The following is a 19,425-nucleotide window of genomic DNA, read 5'->3' as shown; positions in this document are numbered from 1 at the left end:
AATAAATTTTTATCAATAAGTTTATTTCATTAATATTTACTGTATAATTAATGGGAGTTGTGAGGGAAACCTCACTTATTTTTGTTTAGTTTAGGTATTTTAAAACTCCTGACCAGAAAGACAAAATTCAAAAGTATTCTTATTGTCTGCAGCCTGTCTCCCCAGAGAACACTATAAAGTGCAAAACCTCCAACTTCTAAAAAGAGAAAATTATGCCAAAACAATCCTGAAATTATCATAAAACTAATTTATCTCATCATTTTATACTCATAAATTTCTTACTCAAAGCATCACCTACATGAAACCTAAAAACAATACCACATACCCCATACAATACAAACCAATTACATGTCTTCCAACACTACAAATTGTTGTCATCCTGTATTGAAAATAAAATATATGAACATGTTGAAGAACAACAAAAAGATTGCCGTAGAAATCACAGGGGATGATTATAGATTCAGTCATTTTATGGCAAGCATACAAACAACACAAACTTAGGGTGCGACTATGCAGATGCGAGCGAGAATATGTGGCAAGAAGATGCAAGAAGCGATAAATATCAAACCCTGTTAGATATGTGCGAGAACCAGAAATTCGCTCTTGCCAGCGATATTTCTCGCATATCTTCCTCATACACACCGGTGCGCGATGGTCATCGCGCAATCGAACTGTCATCGTTCGAATTTGTTCTTAAAAGTTTGGAACGGCGTTTTTAAAAAAAAATAGAATCCAGCAGTTTTAACCTGAAAAAGGACACGGAAGGCGTCCGGAAAACGTTTGTTACTTTAAATTGATTATTTTCACACCGGTCACAAGGCTCAAGTAAGTTGTAATTATTTGATATTTCTCGCTTTTCGCTTGTGCATGGTTCTCCTTTGTGAAAACTAAATTGCTCGCAACCTCTCTCTCGCTGTAAATTCGCATCTGCATAGTTGCACCCTTACACATGGCATATATAGACTACAGAAAAGCACTTGATATTTTTTGAAACATTTGAATTTTTATTTTATTTTAAATTGGTGTTCCGTCTAAGAAATGGCAACAGTCACCTGAAGCAAGACTCCGGAGAAGCCAAAAACATTTATGAAGTGTATTTTTTCCAACACTGGTTTGGATAAGAATTTGTTTAGCACCCGGTGTGAAGTGTTCTCCATACTAACAGAACATACACAAATAAAACAAAGATTAATTAAGGATTACCAAAGTAGGTTAAATGCTATTCTTAAAACGGAGTTAAATGCAAAACACATAGTTAAAGCAATAAACATATATGTCATTCCAGTACTCACTTATTCTTTTGGTCACTTATTACATTGGATTCATACAGATTTTGAGTAACTCCAAAGAAAAGCAACAACACTTACTAAGCATAATCATCATCATCCTAGTATCTTGGTACTTTTGTATACTAGAGTTCACATTATTATTGTGTATTTCTACCACTGAAGAGAAATTGTTAACTGATACAGTTTGAAATTCATATGGTGTAAGTGCATCTCTTCAACAATGAAAAAAGGATTGTTGAAAAGATCAGAGTAATTTTTACTATATTCATTATTTTAAAGTGGCTTTTCTTTTAAAAGTTTTTAAAAATATATATATATATAAATATACCCTTTTAAACATATTTTAATTGATCTCCCAAATTTACAAATCATCCTAAGTCTGCTATAGAAAGATTAATTTATATATAATGTATGTACATATAGGATAACTATAATATGAATAAAACACACCTTTAATAATCCAGCAAATAAATATGAGTAACATAAAAATGTTTTTGATCGTTTTTAATGATTTGGTGTTCTATTTTAACCGAAGAGGATTGATAAAAACAGTCAAAAACGTTTTTATGTTGCTCATATTTACTTGCTGGATTATTAAAGGTGTGTTTTATTCATAGAAAAATTAATCCTTTTATGTAAAGAGACTCAAACAACACACCATTAAACTTACACTCAACATATAAAAAGGATAGACACCATTAAGCAATTGTGGGCTCAAAAGACACATCACATGCTCCATGCAAGCTCTTGGCACAGATTATTTACATAGACATAATCAAGTAGCAAATATAATACACCAAGAGCTTGCAAACAAACACAAATTATTAGACATCCACTAAACTACTATAAATACATTCCACAGACAGTATTGGAAAACAACATGCATAAAATATGCTATGACAGAACCATAATCACAGATAAAACAATTTACTACAACAGACAAAACATCAAACTCATTGCAAACACAATAAAATCACATACATTACAGACATATCCATTCCAGACACTTACAATGTACAAAATGCACTAAAAAGTCAGCAAGTACACAGAACACCCCCAGGAAATAAGGCATCTGTGGAAGATGGATAGAGTAATTATTGTATCTGTCATTCTCTCCTCTACAGGTGTCATACCATACACACACTACACTGACACATTTCTTAATTTTTTTTTTTTTTTTTTATTGCTAAACATGACATTTGCAACATAATAATAAAGAAAAAGAGTAACATTTAAATAACATTTTCATTTTAGATACAAAAATGTTTCTCTTTAATATTTTTGTTTTAATATTACAGAAAAACTAATATTCAGAGTTAAAGCTTTTTAAAGAAGATTATTGTTAATGGCATTAATGGGTTAAATGCAACAAATTTGATCATTTACTTTACTTACCTGGAATTGCATTTACGAAATTATCAATTGCTATAACGTCGTAACCAGAATTCAATAATTCTAAAATGGTATGGCTTCCTACGTAACCGGCACCACCAGTAACAAATATGCATCGTAATGCTTTTGTTTCCGACATTTCCAAACCATCTGAAATAGTTCGTAACATAAATTCATTTTTTGAATTTACATTATTAATAAATTTAAATTTAATATAAATCATTATACTAATAAAGATTTTTTTCCATTGAAAAGATTAAAAGTGTCAACTGTAGTTACTATATTCTGCAATTACATTTTTTCAATTTTAAAACTGTAAAATCAACATTATATAAAATTAAAGATAGTTTAAAGGCTTTTGTTTTTTATATTGAGTGTCTGAAAAGTCACTGTGTAATAAGAAATTTGTAATGATGATGTAATAACTTATTGGTCTTGTAAGCAATACTATATCTATATCTTATATAGCTCGCATTTCCACTTTGCAATAAATGGAGTCACTGCTCACTCACAGACATTCCCATTTTTGGACTACAGTGTTTGAAATACTTCTTTGCTGATTACATAACCTCCTATTAAATCTGGCCTGCTAAGTTTCTGGACCTCACTCACAGGTTTTGGCACCTGTGGGAGACATTTCTGGCATTTGCTATAGAAGAAACTGTGATATCAAATGAAAAACATCACTTTTATTAAAATTTTACTTAAACCTTTTCCAAGGCATAGTAACTTTTCAGACACTGTGTATTTATGAACTGCAAGAAAATTAACTGATTGATGCTAAACCAAATCAAATTCAAGTATTCCTTTAAAAAATCATGATCTGCAAGTAAATATATATTTTTTGAACATTTAATGCATGCAGGTAAATTGTATTTACAATTTTTTAATATTTTTATTCATCCAATTTTTATAGATATTGCTTAACAGCATTTACTAACCATCTCTATAACAAACCCCAAAATCGCTTGTTCAAACACAATATAGTGCAATCACTCGACCACTTAGCATTTTTCATCATTAACTTTAATTCAGTTGATACGCATACACAGGTAGGCCTCCTACAACGCGGTAGATACGTTCCTTGAAAATACCACGTTGTGGGAAATCGCGTTATAGGAGACACCAACTTAATACAAAAACTGGGATTCGGTTCTAAAAAGAGAAAAACTGCCTTTTATGGTGTAACATTTTCATCAGTTTTTAAATTTATGTACATAAGCTTAAATAAAATTCAACATCATATAAAAACTAAAAAGATTATGATTTCAATTCAAAATCAAAAAGAAACAATGTAAAAAAGGGTACATGAGCACGAATATGACATTAAAAAGAACAGGCATATCACTGCTTGACCACATACACCACTGACCAAGAAGTGCATGTGGACTTCCAGAACACAAAGCTAATCAGGCAGGACTATCAAACAGACCAAATTCGTAGCATGGAGGCTTTAGAAATATATAAAGCCAGCCTGACTGGCAAGTGTATTAATTTTAAAGACTGCAATACAATATTGCATGCATGGAGGAACCTTTATGAAAAATTAGGGCAAGTTATGCAGAGTGAATCAATATAGGCTATCTTAAAAAGGTATCTATGTGACAGGATCATACAGTTATGAGTTTTAGTTGTTCTACCATTTGAAATTGATTTACGCTACATGTTGTTCAAAGTTTAAAATTGTTTTTATTATTATTATTGTTCCAATGTTCTAATTTGGAATTCGTTAAAAAGCCTGATGCAGGCCTTGGTGGAGGCCGAAAACATTTGTTTTCGTTAATATTTGTTACTGGTAGTTAAAGGTTTTGTTTTGTGTGATTACCTCCAGTAATTCAAAAAGGAGATAGTTTTAGTAATTTAGTAATTAAAAGAAAGTGCAGCTATAGATCATATTCACATGCACTGATCTATGATTGAACAGAAGTTGGCAAAAAATAAATAAAAAGTAAAATGATGGACAGATTTAGATGTTATAGTTTGGCAAAAGTGCCATAAAATACCAGGTTTGGTGAAGATGCTTTTATGTTCTATGTGATGTTTGTAAGTCAGTTATCAAAAATAATGCCTAAATCATTGACAGTTAGATCATATTAATTTGGATATTGTCAATGGTAAAAAAAATAAATAAAGTAGGTTATAAACAAGAGTATAGCACATGGACACAGTTTTTTAATATTAATCTTTATATTATATGTTTTTAAAATGGCAGATGAGTTAGCTCTTGTTGCAGTTATATTCATGATTAATGAATTTTATGTCGTCAGCAAAGGGCTGCAGAGTTGGCATTTTTTTTTAAATTTTATTTTGCTAATACATTTGAGCTGTTTGGCAGCTTGGATTACACTGAGACTGTAAAAGTAAACATACCCTTATTGAAATTTTCTGTGACATTTTTGCAAGTTTCAGTTTAACATATTTGTCTGCACAAATTCAGTAACTGTAATAATGTATGGCTTATATAATTTTACAAGTTTCAATTCATCAACCACAGCTGTCTCAAACATCATTCTCGGTATTAAATCAATATTTATTAGTTTAACTAAGCTTTTTCTACCACTTGTATCTATAAAAAAAAACAAACAAACAAACAAAACTAATAAAATGTTTTGTAGTTTTTCCCAGAAAATTTAGACATAAATGTATAGCTTTATACTATAGTCTGTATTTCTGATGATTTCATTTTCTAATAATGCATCCCTGCAATTAATTCATAAATAAGGACAAATACATCATATGCACAAAGACAACAATTATCAGAATATGATTATAAGTCAAGAGTATTTTACTCTAATGGCAAAAAAATTACAAGAAAATCTTAAATTTGAAAAGTTCAAACAGAGGTACTCTTTCTTTTGAATGTATTCATTCTAACACACTTGTAATTTTCACAGTTGATGATGATATTACAAAAGAACAAAAACATTTCTGAATAAAAACTTAATTTAATTTCCTGAATTAAACATTTTTTCTCATCTATTTAAAAAATTATTTTGAATGTATCTGTGAGATCAGCTGCAACATACAAATGGTTAACCTTTTAATAGTTAATTTAAAAGCAAGTTAACATTGGATTTCTTAGACTACAATTCTGCAATTTTTATATTAATTATTCATATAAATTTAGAGAAATTAGATGATGATCTCATCTCATATTAATTTATTTCTAAATTTATTTTGAAATATGAAAAAGTGATCTGGATTAGGATTGTCAGACATAATTTAGAATTACTATGTGATAATATAGATCAATTCAGTTCTTTATACAAATTAATAATAATTAATGTATGCAATTAACTATTTCCTATAATTTTTTCAATAAATCTACAACTGCCATATGACATGAGATGGCTAAACAACAACTATAATAATTATAAATTACTAATAAATTTGACCCAAGAGGGAAGCATTAGGTGTCATCTCATATTAAACTTAATAATTATAATTTAATTAAATAATTTTAGTTGTGTTTATTGTCACGACTAGATGCATAGATAGGCACTGGTCATTTCTGACATCATCTTTATTCAGAATATCCTACAGGCTGATATGCATTTCAGGCATAAGCCCCTCTTCTGTCGGCATGACTTGCAGGATTTCTTGTAGGTGGTGTTAACATGTATATATCCTGTTTAAAATTAACTGTAAATAAGTAATTTTAAACAGGATGTATATATGTTAACACCATCTACAAGAAATCCTGCAAGTCATGCCGACAGAAGAGGGGCTTATGCCTGAAACGCGTATCAGCCTGTAAAATATTCTGAATAAAGATGATGTCAGAAATGACCAGTGCCTATCTATGCACCTAGTTGTGACAATAAACACAGATAAAAAAAGACACAGTTTCAGAATACATAAATAATTTTAGATTAATTAATTATTTAGCCCAAAGTCATATGGAAGTTGTTGTGGATTTATTGCAATGTATCCAGTTTTGTAAAGATGTTTATTTTTGAGTAAATTTATAAATTCTCAAAGCATTCTGTGGAAAATAAATCTATCAATTCATAAATAATTATAAATTTTTCTAAATATGATCACAATTTATTTTAAAATAATACATTAATTAAAAAGAATATAAAAAATTTATGTAACTACAAGTCGGTCATACCTATGCAAAAGATCCATTTATTATATAGTTTTAATTAATAGAATATTAAAACCAAATTACTGCCAAATTTAAATTGGGCTACTTTACTGCTACTATTAATAATTACTGAGTAATTTGGTATGAGAGGTAGGCATTAGGCACCATCTCTTTATTAATTTAGAATATTCTAGAAGAAATGAATTGGCCCAGAGTGGGACTCAAACCCACAACTGCCACTTACTGTGCAGATGCATTGCCAGTTATGCTACCTGGACTTCCATCCAATCTCTCACTTCCAGACATTTAATTTAGATATGGCACTGACTGGGGACAATTCAGTGCCCACAGCCTATAATCACCCACTAAGGTACTCAGTCAGCTATCACTTTACCTTGGCATGATATAAATATACATATATAAGCATCTCAAAGTCTAATACTTTATAGGCCATAAACACTGAGTTGTCCCCAGTCGGCACTGTAACTGAGGACAGTTACATTTAAATTAAATATGTCTGGAAGTAAGGGATTGGAGGAAGGTCCAGGTAGAATAATTGGCAACACATCCAAACAGTAAGCAACAGTTGAGGTTTGAGCCCCACTCTGGGCTGATTTTTTTCTTCCAGAATATTCTAAATTAGTTAATAATTATTAATTTAATTATGGTATAATTATTAAATTTAATAAGAGATAGTGCTTAATGCCAACCTCTTGTACCAAATTACTGAGTACAGTCAAACCTGTTTTTATGCGCTCTTTTTATGTGCGATTTTTATTTGTGCGATTTTTTTAATGCGAATTTTTATTTTGTGCGGTATAGTTGGCGACTAGTCTCGTGCGATTCGTCATGTCTTACGTTGACTTATTATAGCTAAATAAACTTATTATAGCATAAATGCACTTATTATAGTAATATTATTGCATGAATATGCAAAAAATGAAATAATTTACTTTTTAAGTCAACAAAACACCACCTGGACAAAAATATGTAAAACAGACGATGCGGTCAAGTGCTGACATCTGTTGTCAATAAATTCTATTTCGTACGGTTTTGAGTTATTTTCTATGTGAGACTTTTTTATGCGGTCCCTGTTAACCGCATAAAAAAAAATATTTTTTTAATTGTGTCGCGAAAACTATTATTTACAGCCATTCGTAAAGTTTCGTGAATTTTTTTTTTTATGTGTTTTTTTAATGCGGTCCCTATCCCCCGCATAAAAACAGGTTTGACTGTAATTATTAATAGTAGTGGTAAAATAGCCCGATTTAAATCCAGCAATCATTTGATTTCATTATAAAGTATTGGGCTTTGAGATGTTTATATAGCCTAGGTGTAGATTATTATTTAAAACATTTAGAATGTTACCCATACTGCACACACATACTGCAATTCATCTCTTCAGGTAGTCTGTGTTAATTTGTTTGATTTACCTGTACATAATTTGATAGTTGTACAGGAATGTAATCAAAAATTTCTTAGTGTGGGTCACGTGTACTGCTGATGGCTTGTATAGACTTAGCATAGATAGGTGGGCTAGCCTAAAAATGCAAAGCCCAAACCATTAGCGACACATTGCCAAATTGATATGACAACTCCTTGCACATCATATGCATACCAATACTCAATAGAAAAAAAAAAGGCTGAACAAAACAATTATTAAATTTTATTCTTTATCTAATGACTGTCCTTGTAGCCTAGAATTTGAGTCTGAGGTGCCTGTTTCTTATTTCATCCAGTGGTCAACTACTTGTGACTTTGCAGTTTACTTTTAAACTTGCATGTAGGTGGCAGTGGGAGCCAGCAGAGAGTGAGGGGAGGAATGTGGGAATGCTGCCTTTGTAGTTATATTATACAAAATTTTTATTTATAGAAGTATCACATATATAACTATAACCAGAACTGTTAAATCGATACATATAATTGCCATTCCAGTTCCTTTGTAAAAGCTCAATATGTATATTAATAATGTATAATGGCAAGTCTACGAAAACTGTAAATACTATCATAAGATATTTCATCACTACCTATAAATTATTAGGCTATGCTTTAGACAAACCTATATTTAAATATATATGCCAAGATTGTTATATTTTTACCAACTCCGATCAATGATTTCACAGCCCTAACTATAACTAACACTTATAGGTGATATAAATGATATTACTATGTAACTACTACTTATATAACTTTCACATTTCCTATGAAAATAAAATAAAGTTTTGTTACTTTAACAGGAAACATAACCATTTATTACTTTATTTAAATTGAAACTAGACAGATAAATTTAACTTGTTAAAGCTTTTAAGATCATTTTTTGTTTCCATATTTCTGCATTTAGTCATTTTATTTCACCATCATATTTTTATTATTACAGTAATACCTCGGTTTTTGTTGACTTCGATTATCATCATCAATTTCTTTCGCAAAAAATTTGTCCCAGATTTCGTCAGCATGCCCACATAACTGCCTGCTAATTTTACAAAAACATTCCATGCATTTTCCTGCTCAGTGTGTTGTTGTTTCTCATTGTGCGAACATTATCCCACACGTCTAGACAAACAATTCCATTACTTTCCTTTTAGCTCCATCATGGGACCCAAGAAGGTTTTCAGAGCCAGCAGCCTTTCGAATGCCAGGTTAAATGTTCATTTATTCTTTACATTAGTCTTTTATATTCATTTTATATTAATTTCTTATTGTTTTTAGTATAACAACACTATATTCATTCTCTATAAAATGTATTTTTGGTATGTAGTTTGGAGTGTCTAGAACAAATTAATTGGATTTACATTGATTCATAAAGAAATACTTGCCTCTGTTTTCGTTGGTTTCAGATTTCGCCGATTGTTTTTGGACAGATTATCAACAAAAACCAAAAACCGAGGTATCACTGTCTATTGTACTGATAAAATAAATATATTACTTTGTTGCCAATTCTCAAGCTTGTTTTTAAACATTTAGAATGATGACAAATTTGTTTTGTGTTTCTAACTTTTAACTCAATCAAAACCTATCTACAAAATAGTATTTAATTTTATGTTTTAGTAGATTAAAGATACATCATAACATCTGCAACTGAAAATTTATCTACATACAGCTGTATGTAAATAGTAAATGCTATTTAAATATGACATGCAGCTGGAATTCAAATTTTAGCTTTCTCTCTCTTCTCTCTCTCAATATTTGATATTGAAAAACAAAATTATTTTTTTAAATGAAAATTTAAAGATGTTTTATTTAAGTAAATAAAACTAGTTATAAATTTTATTAGGATTCTAGTTTAATAGTTTAATTAATATGAATACATTGATTTCTTTTTTTTTTGGATTATAGGCTATATGTTTTTAAATTTGACCCTAAATTAATCTAATTCCTATTTACTTCTAGGAAACAGTGTTCATTTTTAAATTAAAAAAAAAATTGCTTAATTTTCATTAATATATTATCATGAATTTCATTTACATCAACAGATTATAAATTTAAACTGATAAAATTTATTGTCAACATTTTTGAATGATTGAAAAATTTAGAAAAAACGTCATATTGACTAAATCAAAGCAAAGTCAGCTGTTGTTTAACATATAAAATTTAATTCTATTTATTAATAATAAAAAACCTACTTTATTGGAGTCATAAATAAAACCTAGAAAGTACAGGGTGTCCATAAATGTTTACCCTGATTTCAAGATTAAATATTAATTATATTTAAGCTGGTAATGTTTGTTTTTTATTACAGGTCTACTAGGGAACCCATGAAGTTTCTGTACAGTTGTGTCTCATTCAACACTTTCGCCACAAGGAACACTATGTGAGCTATATCGTAAAAATGGCTTCCCCCCAGGAGAAAGCTCAATGTGTTGTATGGCTAGCAGAAACCAAATCACTGATTACTGTGCAACGAAAGTTTAGGTCCCATTATGGAAAGAAAGCACCTGATGTCAAGTTAATCAAAACACGGATAGAAACTTTTTTAGCAACGGGGTCGGTTCAGAAACAGACAAGCAGTGGCAGACCATCTGTTTTGGAGGAGACTGTGCAGGCAGTTCAAACCGCATTTGCGAGGTTGCCACAGAAATCGATTAGACAAGCTTCATGGAAGCTTCAAGTTCCAAAGAGTACAGTGCATAAAGTGGTTTGCAAACATCTTAAATTGTATACGTACAAGGTCCAAATTGTTCAGGCATTACAACCATATGATCACCCAAAACATGAACAATTTGCAAAGGACATGCTGAACCGTTTGGATGAGGACAATGATTTCTTGAAACGTGTGCGTTTTTCCGATGAGGCTACATTTCATGTTTCTGGCTCAGTTAACCACCATAATGTCCGGATCTGGGGATCAGAAAATCCTCATGTTGTACAAGAACACATTTGGGACAGTCCAAAGTGTGATCGAGTGATTGGCCCATTTTTCTTCATCGAAAGCAATGTAAGTAGACATGTTTACATAGACATTTGGTGAATTATGCCGTTCCTCAGCTACAGGATATGCAAGACACTGTCATCTTTCAGCAAGATGGCACTCCCCCTCATTGGGCTCTAGAAGTCCGTGATTTTCTTAACGAAACCTTCCCCAACAGGTGGATTGGCAGAGACGGCCCGATTCCATGGCCCCCGAGATCACCTGACATTACCCCCTTAGATTTCTTTCTTTGGGGATATGTGGAAGATATTGTGTACAAAACAGTAGTTCTGATATTGTGACATTGCGACAACACATCAAAGATGCCATTGGCACAATCACACCAGACATGTTGCAGAATGTGTGGCAAGATATTGAGTACTGACTGGATATTTTGCATGTTACCAGGGGTGCACATGTTGAAGTGATTTAAATGTTGAAGTGTATTACCTGTATTAAATATTTATGCAAGGTTCAAAACTTAATGAGTAGTGGCATATGTGGTATAACACATGTTTCATTTACTGTATCCAATTAAGAGTTACATTGTTTTGTTATCATGGTAAACATTTATGGACACCCTGTATTTTCAAACTTGTTCATTTTATAGTTGTGATCATCTTTTAAGATGATCACAACTATAAAATGAACAAGTTAAAAATTTTCAAACCTATCATAATATTCCAAATATAAACATCCACAACTGTTTTTATTCCAAAACAATCATTTATGTTATAATTTACCTATCTTATCATAATTAACATTTCATATGAAAATGTATGTCATTTAACAATCTATATATAACACTGCAATTGCAATAATAATTAGGTTAAAAATGATATGAAGATGTTTATAATTATAAAATATTAAGAGATAACTGGATTTATCCATGTTGAAGAGTTACAAACCTTTTAATATGGTTTCATCAGTTAAGATACCATACTTAACAATTGGCTAAATATTTCTGTATTCTTTATCAATACATAATTAGAGAAACTCAGAAAGATACAACTACATAAATAAGAATGACTGACATTGTTACCAATACTTCAGCATATAAAATAGCACATATCTTTCCAGTAAGAACAAACAAAAAGACTATGTACTGTACACAGTGCCGTAACTAGGATTTTAGATGCCTATGGCAAAGAATAAAAATGGCACCTTTTTAATTTTTGTTATTAAATAAAAATAAAAGTGGTGGTTTATTTTTGAAATATATGTTCCTAGAAATTACAGATAATAAATACTATATAAATATAGAAGTTTTTTGTGTTATTAATTTCGAATACATATTATTCGGAAACCTTCACGTTGGCCATACCCTAGTTACGGCTCTGACTGTACACTTTCAACTCTTGAATATCCTAACTATAATTGTCCACAGGAAGATCAAGACTTCTCTAATTGTAGACCAGCAACTGTTAATGTTTGTCCTTAAGACTTGTTTATCAACATCAGAATAGGAAACTAATCTCTTAAATCAAAAGGATATATCAAATGATACAAGGGGATATGTGGTAGAAACATATCTCCCTTGTAACAGATAGCAGTGGTTTTGAGGGAAATGCTGTTTACAAGCTCTGCTATAATCATTTATTATGCAAAATTTTGACTATTAAGTCATTCCTTTAGCAACTTTAAATCTCATTATTGAGATTTCTTAGATTTCATCATCATTAAATTTCTTTTAAAAAGATATTTTTATAGAACTTTTTTGTAGCTGTCTACTTTTTTGCTATAGAAATTTAGGGAAAGCTGACAGATACACTTTTAAAAATATATTGTATGTGACAATAACAATATTCCTCAATATAAATCTGACATGGGTATTTGATAAAGTAACAAAATTTATACAATCATTTATAATTGTTTTGATAAAGTATAGTGCAGTTTTGTTTATTTTTTATTGTATGTCACTCACAAGCACGCTCTTCTCAATGACAATCCTCATTAAAAACCAATAAATACAAATATCTATGCCAAGGGCATCCACAAAGAGAGCAAATGCCCCTCCTGAGATATGTTTCCTTTTGCTATTTCTTCAATAACAAATTTTATAATGCAAAGATATTTTGTAAGAGTGATTTTATTTTAATACTTGTTACATTAAGGCAGTGGCATGCTATGACATTTAATGATAGGAAAGCTGTGTTTCCATAAAAATTTTAAACAAATACTGGAAATGACAAAATAAACAGTTTATTTATTTTAATTCTAAAATAGATAATTGACACAAAACAAAGATATAAGAATTTTTTTATTATTTTTTTAATAAACTAACTGTATTCGGCAAGTGTTTCCTGCAAAGTTTTAATTACCTTACAAAAATCGCTGGTCGTCGATTCCATCAAAGTATCTAATTAAAAGCTCTTTTACTATCAAAAGCAACGCTAATGACAACAATTTTTCCTCTGAGTGTTCCTTGCAAATTGTATGAATTCACTTAGTAGTTAAAAAACAACACTCAACAGATGCACTGATAGATGGTACCATAAAAATTAATATTAAATCATAATTCTTTTAGTACATCTTTGTTCAGATCGTCATTAATTATAATATTTTCTAAGAGTGACTTGCCAATACAGTCTGGACACGAATATAAATATAGAAATTCATTACGTAATTTAGATAAATTAAAAAATTCTCCATAGAATTTACATAAAGAATTAAAACTCACCTCGAAAAATTGTTTTTCATAATATTTAAAATCATTAGCATCTAAAAGTGATAAAAATTCTAAAGATTTTGTCTGAAAATCTGTCAATATAATTATAATTAAATATAGCTTTGTAAAAAAGTACATAAAAATAACAAAATCTTTACTTTTTAAATCTTAAACAATGCACTCAGTCAAATAGCTCCATATGAGTGGCTAATGGATAGAATAGTTGGAAACATTACACGATATTTTGGTGTGTAGCATCCACCAGCTAAACCACAAGAGGTTGGTGCTCTGTAAAGCACATGCACGAATGCCTGTAATCTGGTTGTTTTACATCATTCAAATATTTTTGCCGTGAAAGCTGTCTCATATTCGATAATACGGCACTTACATTTAAAATACGCATATAAGAATTTATATTTGAATATACAGTAACAATCTTATCATTGTTTTTTTACGTGTATAAAAATTTGTAATAATATACAAAATGCGATTATAATAAAATATTAATTTTAAGTAATTCAAAGTATGTTAAAGTATGAAAATAATTGCACAATATGTATTTATATTTTAGAAAATACTAGGGAAGTGGTGCTTCCACAGTTTCCATGGACGGCATACCACTGCATTAAGGCAATGATGGAAAAGTTTTTTTCCCAAAGTTGGGTCAAAATTGAATTCAAAATTTAGTAACTCCAAATTGCAAATCAAATATTTAATTTGAGTAATTAAAAAAGTAACAAAAACTGTTTACAAATTTCATTTAATGGGAAATCTGCTGTTGTTTAATCAATGATAACTTTTCTATCTGAAGCTAATTAAAAATTTTTGCAACAGCTTCAGAACCCTACTTTCACACCATGTATGCAAAGTTTTCAAATCTATCAATTTTTATATTTTTATATATATATAGTCTATAAAATCCTAATGCTTTCTAAATATTCAATGCTGGTACCTTGAAGTCATTGCATGGATCATGGGTTCACCATCACTGCACTAAACTAACTATAGATGGCTCCCTCTATTTCTCATCAAAGGTGTAAGAAGCTGAAATAGTTGAAAGATTTGTTTTTAGGGTAGTTGCAGTTTCATTTGTTTTTTTAATTTTTTGTGTGTTTATTATTCACTCTCATATAGATGAAAATATTATAAAGAGAAAAAAATCTGTTTATAGAACACGATTTCAGTAAATTAATAGCTCGGTTATTTGATTTAAACCATTTGTTTTGCTTCTATAGAAACAAAAATCGTAAAATCCTAAAGTATGTTTAAAGCAAATTGGAATCCATATTCCAAGAAATTAGTCAAACTTATCAAGTAGTAAAGTTGACACACATGCACCTTAACACATATAAAGGTAAAAACCAAAACCAATTGGAAAAGCAGTATAAGTGCATGTTAGCCCCCCCCCATAATACCAGCCATGGCCTTCCAGCCACAGCAGTACATTAACACAGCCATAACTCCCTTAATTAGACAGGCTTTCTTACTACCCCTGACACAACATCTTATCAACACTGAGCTAGAAGCCATCTGCACAGCAGTGCACATGGCTGGATACGGTCCTGCTAAATACAACCTTATCAAGTAGTTTTTACATCTTAAATAAGTGTTTAAAAACTGCTTATATTTGATTAATGATGTAATTCCACATTTTAAAATATTTCTAGGTTATTCTTAATCCACTGTTCAAAATTCTTAAGTTACTGTAATTCATATCTAAGCTAGTAGTGAATATTTCCAAAAAAAATGGTACAGGTATGTGCTGCTTAATGATTGTAGTCCTGTAAGATTATAACTGAGATGAAAAATTTGTAGCCACCGTTACGGCATGCAGGGCCAGCAGTGTTGTGCAATGCACAAACAAATCTTATAGTGCCACTATTTACGTAAAAGTACGTGTCCAAAAACTTTACAGAATGAACTCATTCCAGAAAATTTTCAAATAGCAAATACAATGCAATGATTTGGTTACAACTGCTTGGTCAGGTTGCTTGGTATAAAATTAGGAGTTTGCACCCTAAAAGTTTGTTTTAATTCATCATCTAACAGTTACTTTTTCTAACTTTAGTCACTTGAGTATTTCCTAAATGGTGTCATTTTAGGTAATACTCATGTACGGTACATTCTAACTTAAATACATTTCTACATATTGAAATGAACCCAAATGTTGTTCTGACAAATCTAAAAGAAGTCTGATTATACACAAACATAAGATTTCAATTTTGCAATAAAAACTTTTAGTTAAACTCCTGTACGCTGATTATGATAAGAATCACTGTATTCAGTATTATATATCTGTAATTTGGATGAAATCTAATAAATCTAACAAACATCTCCAGGTACAAAGAACAGAACAAAAGAAGACATTCCATTTCATAATGTAACAAAATACCAGGCACTCAATCAGGATTAAATAACATTACATTAATAAAAAATCTATACAATAAGAATTGTAATGCAATCTTTCATCTTTAAGGAAACTGACACAATTCAACCTTGAAAAAATTATTTCAAAACTTGAAATAATAATTACAAAATTATAATTAAATATTCATGAAAAAATTTTAGTATTTTAACAAATTTGAATTTTCCTTTAATCCTTTTAAAACACTCTCATATCAATTAGTAAATATTGTTTTTAAAAGCTACAATGTTAACAAATTAATGAAAATTTTATTATTGATATTTTTTCCACATTGCATAATAAAAGAAAGATATTAATATTGTAAAAAGTCCATATCCTTATAATCCAACTTTAAAAGAAAAACTTACTTTATGTTTAAAATTTCTTTTATGTATCAAATATAATAACTAAGTTTACTTATTCACCAATGAAACAAGGTAATTAGAATTACTGCCAATTATACAATTATGCAAAAGATATTCAATCAACTGTAGACAAAATGTAATTACATTCTCAACATAATAGAAATAAGAAATAGATCTAACCAATAATTTATTTACATCTAGAATTTCAACTTTAGTTTCATTCAATTGAACAATATCTGTCCCCTTTAGTTATCACATTCAGAAGATTAAGCTCCTAATAGGAGCGTTAACCTCCTCTTATCTTTGTATTATAGGAGACTTCCATAATGCAAGTTCTTAATTTAACATTCCCCTTCTTTATATGATCATTCTTTGCATATTATTAATTACTGTTTATTTTCTTTTCAGAAATTTATATTCAAGTACATTCTGCACTAGTAGCTAATTCTACATTTTTATTGTCAAAAGATCCATACAAAGTGGCTTAACCTGAGTCTTCTAATCCAAGACAACTTGGGTTAAATCTACTGGTTTTGAACACAAGTCGGCTGAAGTTTTCATCTCTGAAACATGAACATCGAATGTTGAGTGCCACTTACAAGATAGCGGTGCTCGACGTTCAAATTTTAAAGATGAAGACTTTGGCCATAACCTCGCTAATGATGATAGTGGTGATAATCTGTGAAAAAAAATTAAGTTTTGATAGGAATGCCCAACGATCCACTTGAAAACTATTTTAAAAAGTAGCCCAACAATTTGCTTGGCAGTGAAAAAACACCATTTTGATTTCATATACCACAATCAAAGTATATTTTAAATTATTATTTAGAAGCCAGAGTCGGAGACTTGGCATACCAACTCCATGGCCACGATTCTTACAATCCCTCAAAATAATTGCTTGTATCACACATTATAACTGTTTGCCTTTAAAAAACAAAAACAATTGGAATATTTTGTGTTGAAATAGTCCAAAATAAAATCATTTTTGAGGAGAAAGATTGAAATCATTGATCTATTCAGTTAATGTTATCTATGGTTCCAAGATGGCGGCTCGTCTGATTCCAGCAAGGAAACAGTGGAGATGCACGTTCTCCCTAACCTAACCTATTCTAATAATTTTGTTGGTAATAATTATGGTATTTTATTAGAATAGGTTGGGTTAGGTTAGAACGTGCATCCTCACTGTTTCCCTTCTTCTATTTGCCGGAACCAGAGACGAGCCGCCATCTTGAAACCATAGATAACATTAACCATATATTCTCTTCACTTATGAAAGAATCTGTTCTGTCTATCTTCTTATACAGCCATCAAACCGACTAGCTTGGGCTATTGTATAGATTGCTCCCTACGGAATTTCGGGACTTTGAGTATATATCTGAACTCGGGGGACCGAGACGAGTTCAACGATACCCTACTTTTGGACCGCAGACCAAAAATAAGAAAGTTACGATATTAACGATTTCCTGCCTTTCACAATGCATTCTACGCCATTTTAGAGTTTTCCACTAGATGGCATTTGACTGTTCGTGCTCCCAACGGACTCCTCCCAGGGGGGAGCCGCTGGCAGGTTTCCCAGTATTTAACATCACTAGTTATTGATTCACGGTAGTTGTGAAAAGAAAAAAAAAGGAAATGTATACTGAACTATAAGCAGTGCCACCTAGTGGATAACTCTAAAACGGCATATAATGCATTGTGAAAGGCAAGGAATTGTAAATATAACTTTCTTATTTTTGGTCTCCGTCCAAAAATTGTCAAACTCGTCTTGGTCTCGAGTTCAGACATACTCAAAGTCCCAAAATTCCATAGCAAGCAATCTATACAACAGTACTAGTCTAGTCAATTGTGTGTCTAATTGTCTAGTAAACTAGTTATCTACATAATAAACAATCAGTTTAACAACTAATTGTTTATAATATTTATAAGAGTTTACTTAACGGGAGTAGCGGTACACTGAAAATTTACTCTCGAGGAGCCAAGTCAAACGGATAAAAAATTTTTTAATGCAAACGCAATAAAATTCCCACCTTACACGACCGCTAGTTCACAAGTAATAGAAGACACAACATTAAGAAAAAATTTTTGGAAAATTTACTATTGTTGTTTTCCTTTTACTTCGAGGGTGCCAGGGTCCCTCTGGGTGACTACTGAACAGGAGAAACCTTATATTTCTTATTATATTTTAATGTTTGGGTATAATTGAATTCTCCCCCATAAGAAACAATGGTATTTGTCATTTTAATTCTCATTTTTAGCCTAACGAAGTGATTTCCAAAGCGAATTTAAATTCATAAACTAAGAGAGGAACGTGTAATAAAATCTTTTTGACGTTTTCAAGATCAAAGTGCCGAACAATAAATTACAATTCGCTTACTTATCATCAATCACGTTAAAAACAGATATACGAAAATTGTGAAGGTTTCGCTACTTACTTTCTACTCTTTCTTCCATTAATTATTCGTGGCGTTAATCAGCGGTGTAATGACACATATATATCTTTCAACATCTCAAAAACAGGTGCCGGCATACGAAACGACATAACCCGTATCCGTTTCCGTCTGTTCAGAAGATAATCGACACATAGCGCCCCCTGCTTAATTTTATGTTAACGGTCTCGAGTTTCGTTATAATAAAAAATTAAGTGCGGACGAAAAAAGTAAAATTATAAATTTATGCTTAAAAATAATTATCTGGTTTTTTCCGTAAAAATTAAAATGTATAATTATTAGGAAGCGAATGGCACTTTTCTCGTCTGTTCCAAAAGATTATTCAACACATGGCGACCTCTGCTTTATTATAAAATATATTC

At 30.7% G+C, this 19,425-nt stretch overlaps 1 protein-coding gene across 3 annotated transcripts in view; it reads right to left on the bottom strand.

The window, feature by feature from the left end:
- LOC136987579 (UDP-glucose 4-epimerase-like) overlaps positions 1 to 19,202 on the bottom strand; it is a 42,272-nt gene extending 23,070 nt beyond the window's left edge. For all 3 annotated transcript variants that reach the window (XM_067285335.1, XM_067285336.1, XM_067285337.1), the window contains exons 1-2: positions 19,049 to 19,202; positions 2,685 to 2,831 (exon numbers count right to left, since the gene is read on the bottom strand). In XM_067285335.1, coding sequence (XP_067141436.1) covers positions 2,685 to 2,831; positions 19,049 to 19,067 — 166 coding nt within the window. In that variant the 5' untranslated portion in view covers positions 19,068 to 19,202. The remainder of the gene's footprint in view (positions 1 to 2,684; positions 2,832 to 19,048) is intronic.
- Positions 19,203 to 19,425: the final 223 nt, after the last annotated feature.

This window comes from Centruroides vittatus, unplaced genomic scaffold, assembly GCF_030686945.1.
Source record: "Centruroides vittatus isolate TY-2023 unplaced genomic scaffold, ASM3068694v2 scaffold_2520, whole genome shotgun sequence".
Classification (NCBI taxonomy): domain Eukaryota; kingdom Metazoa; phylum Arthropoda; class Arachnida; order Scorpiones; family Buthidae; genus Centruroides; species Centruroides vittatus.
The sequence above is the reverse complement of the archived record's forward strand: the minus strand, read 5'-3'. Positions and strand labels throughout refer to the sequence as shown.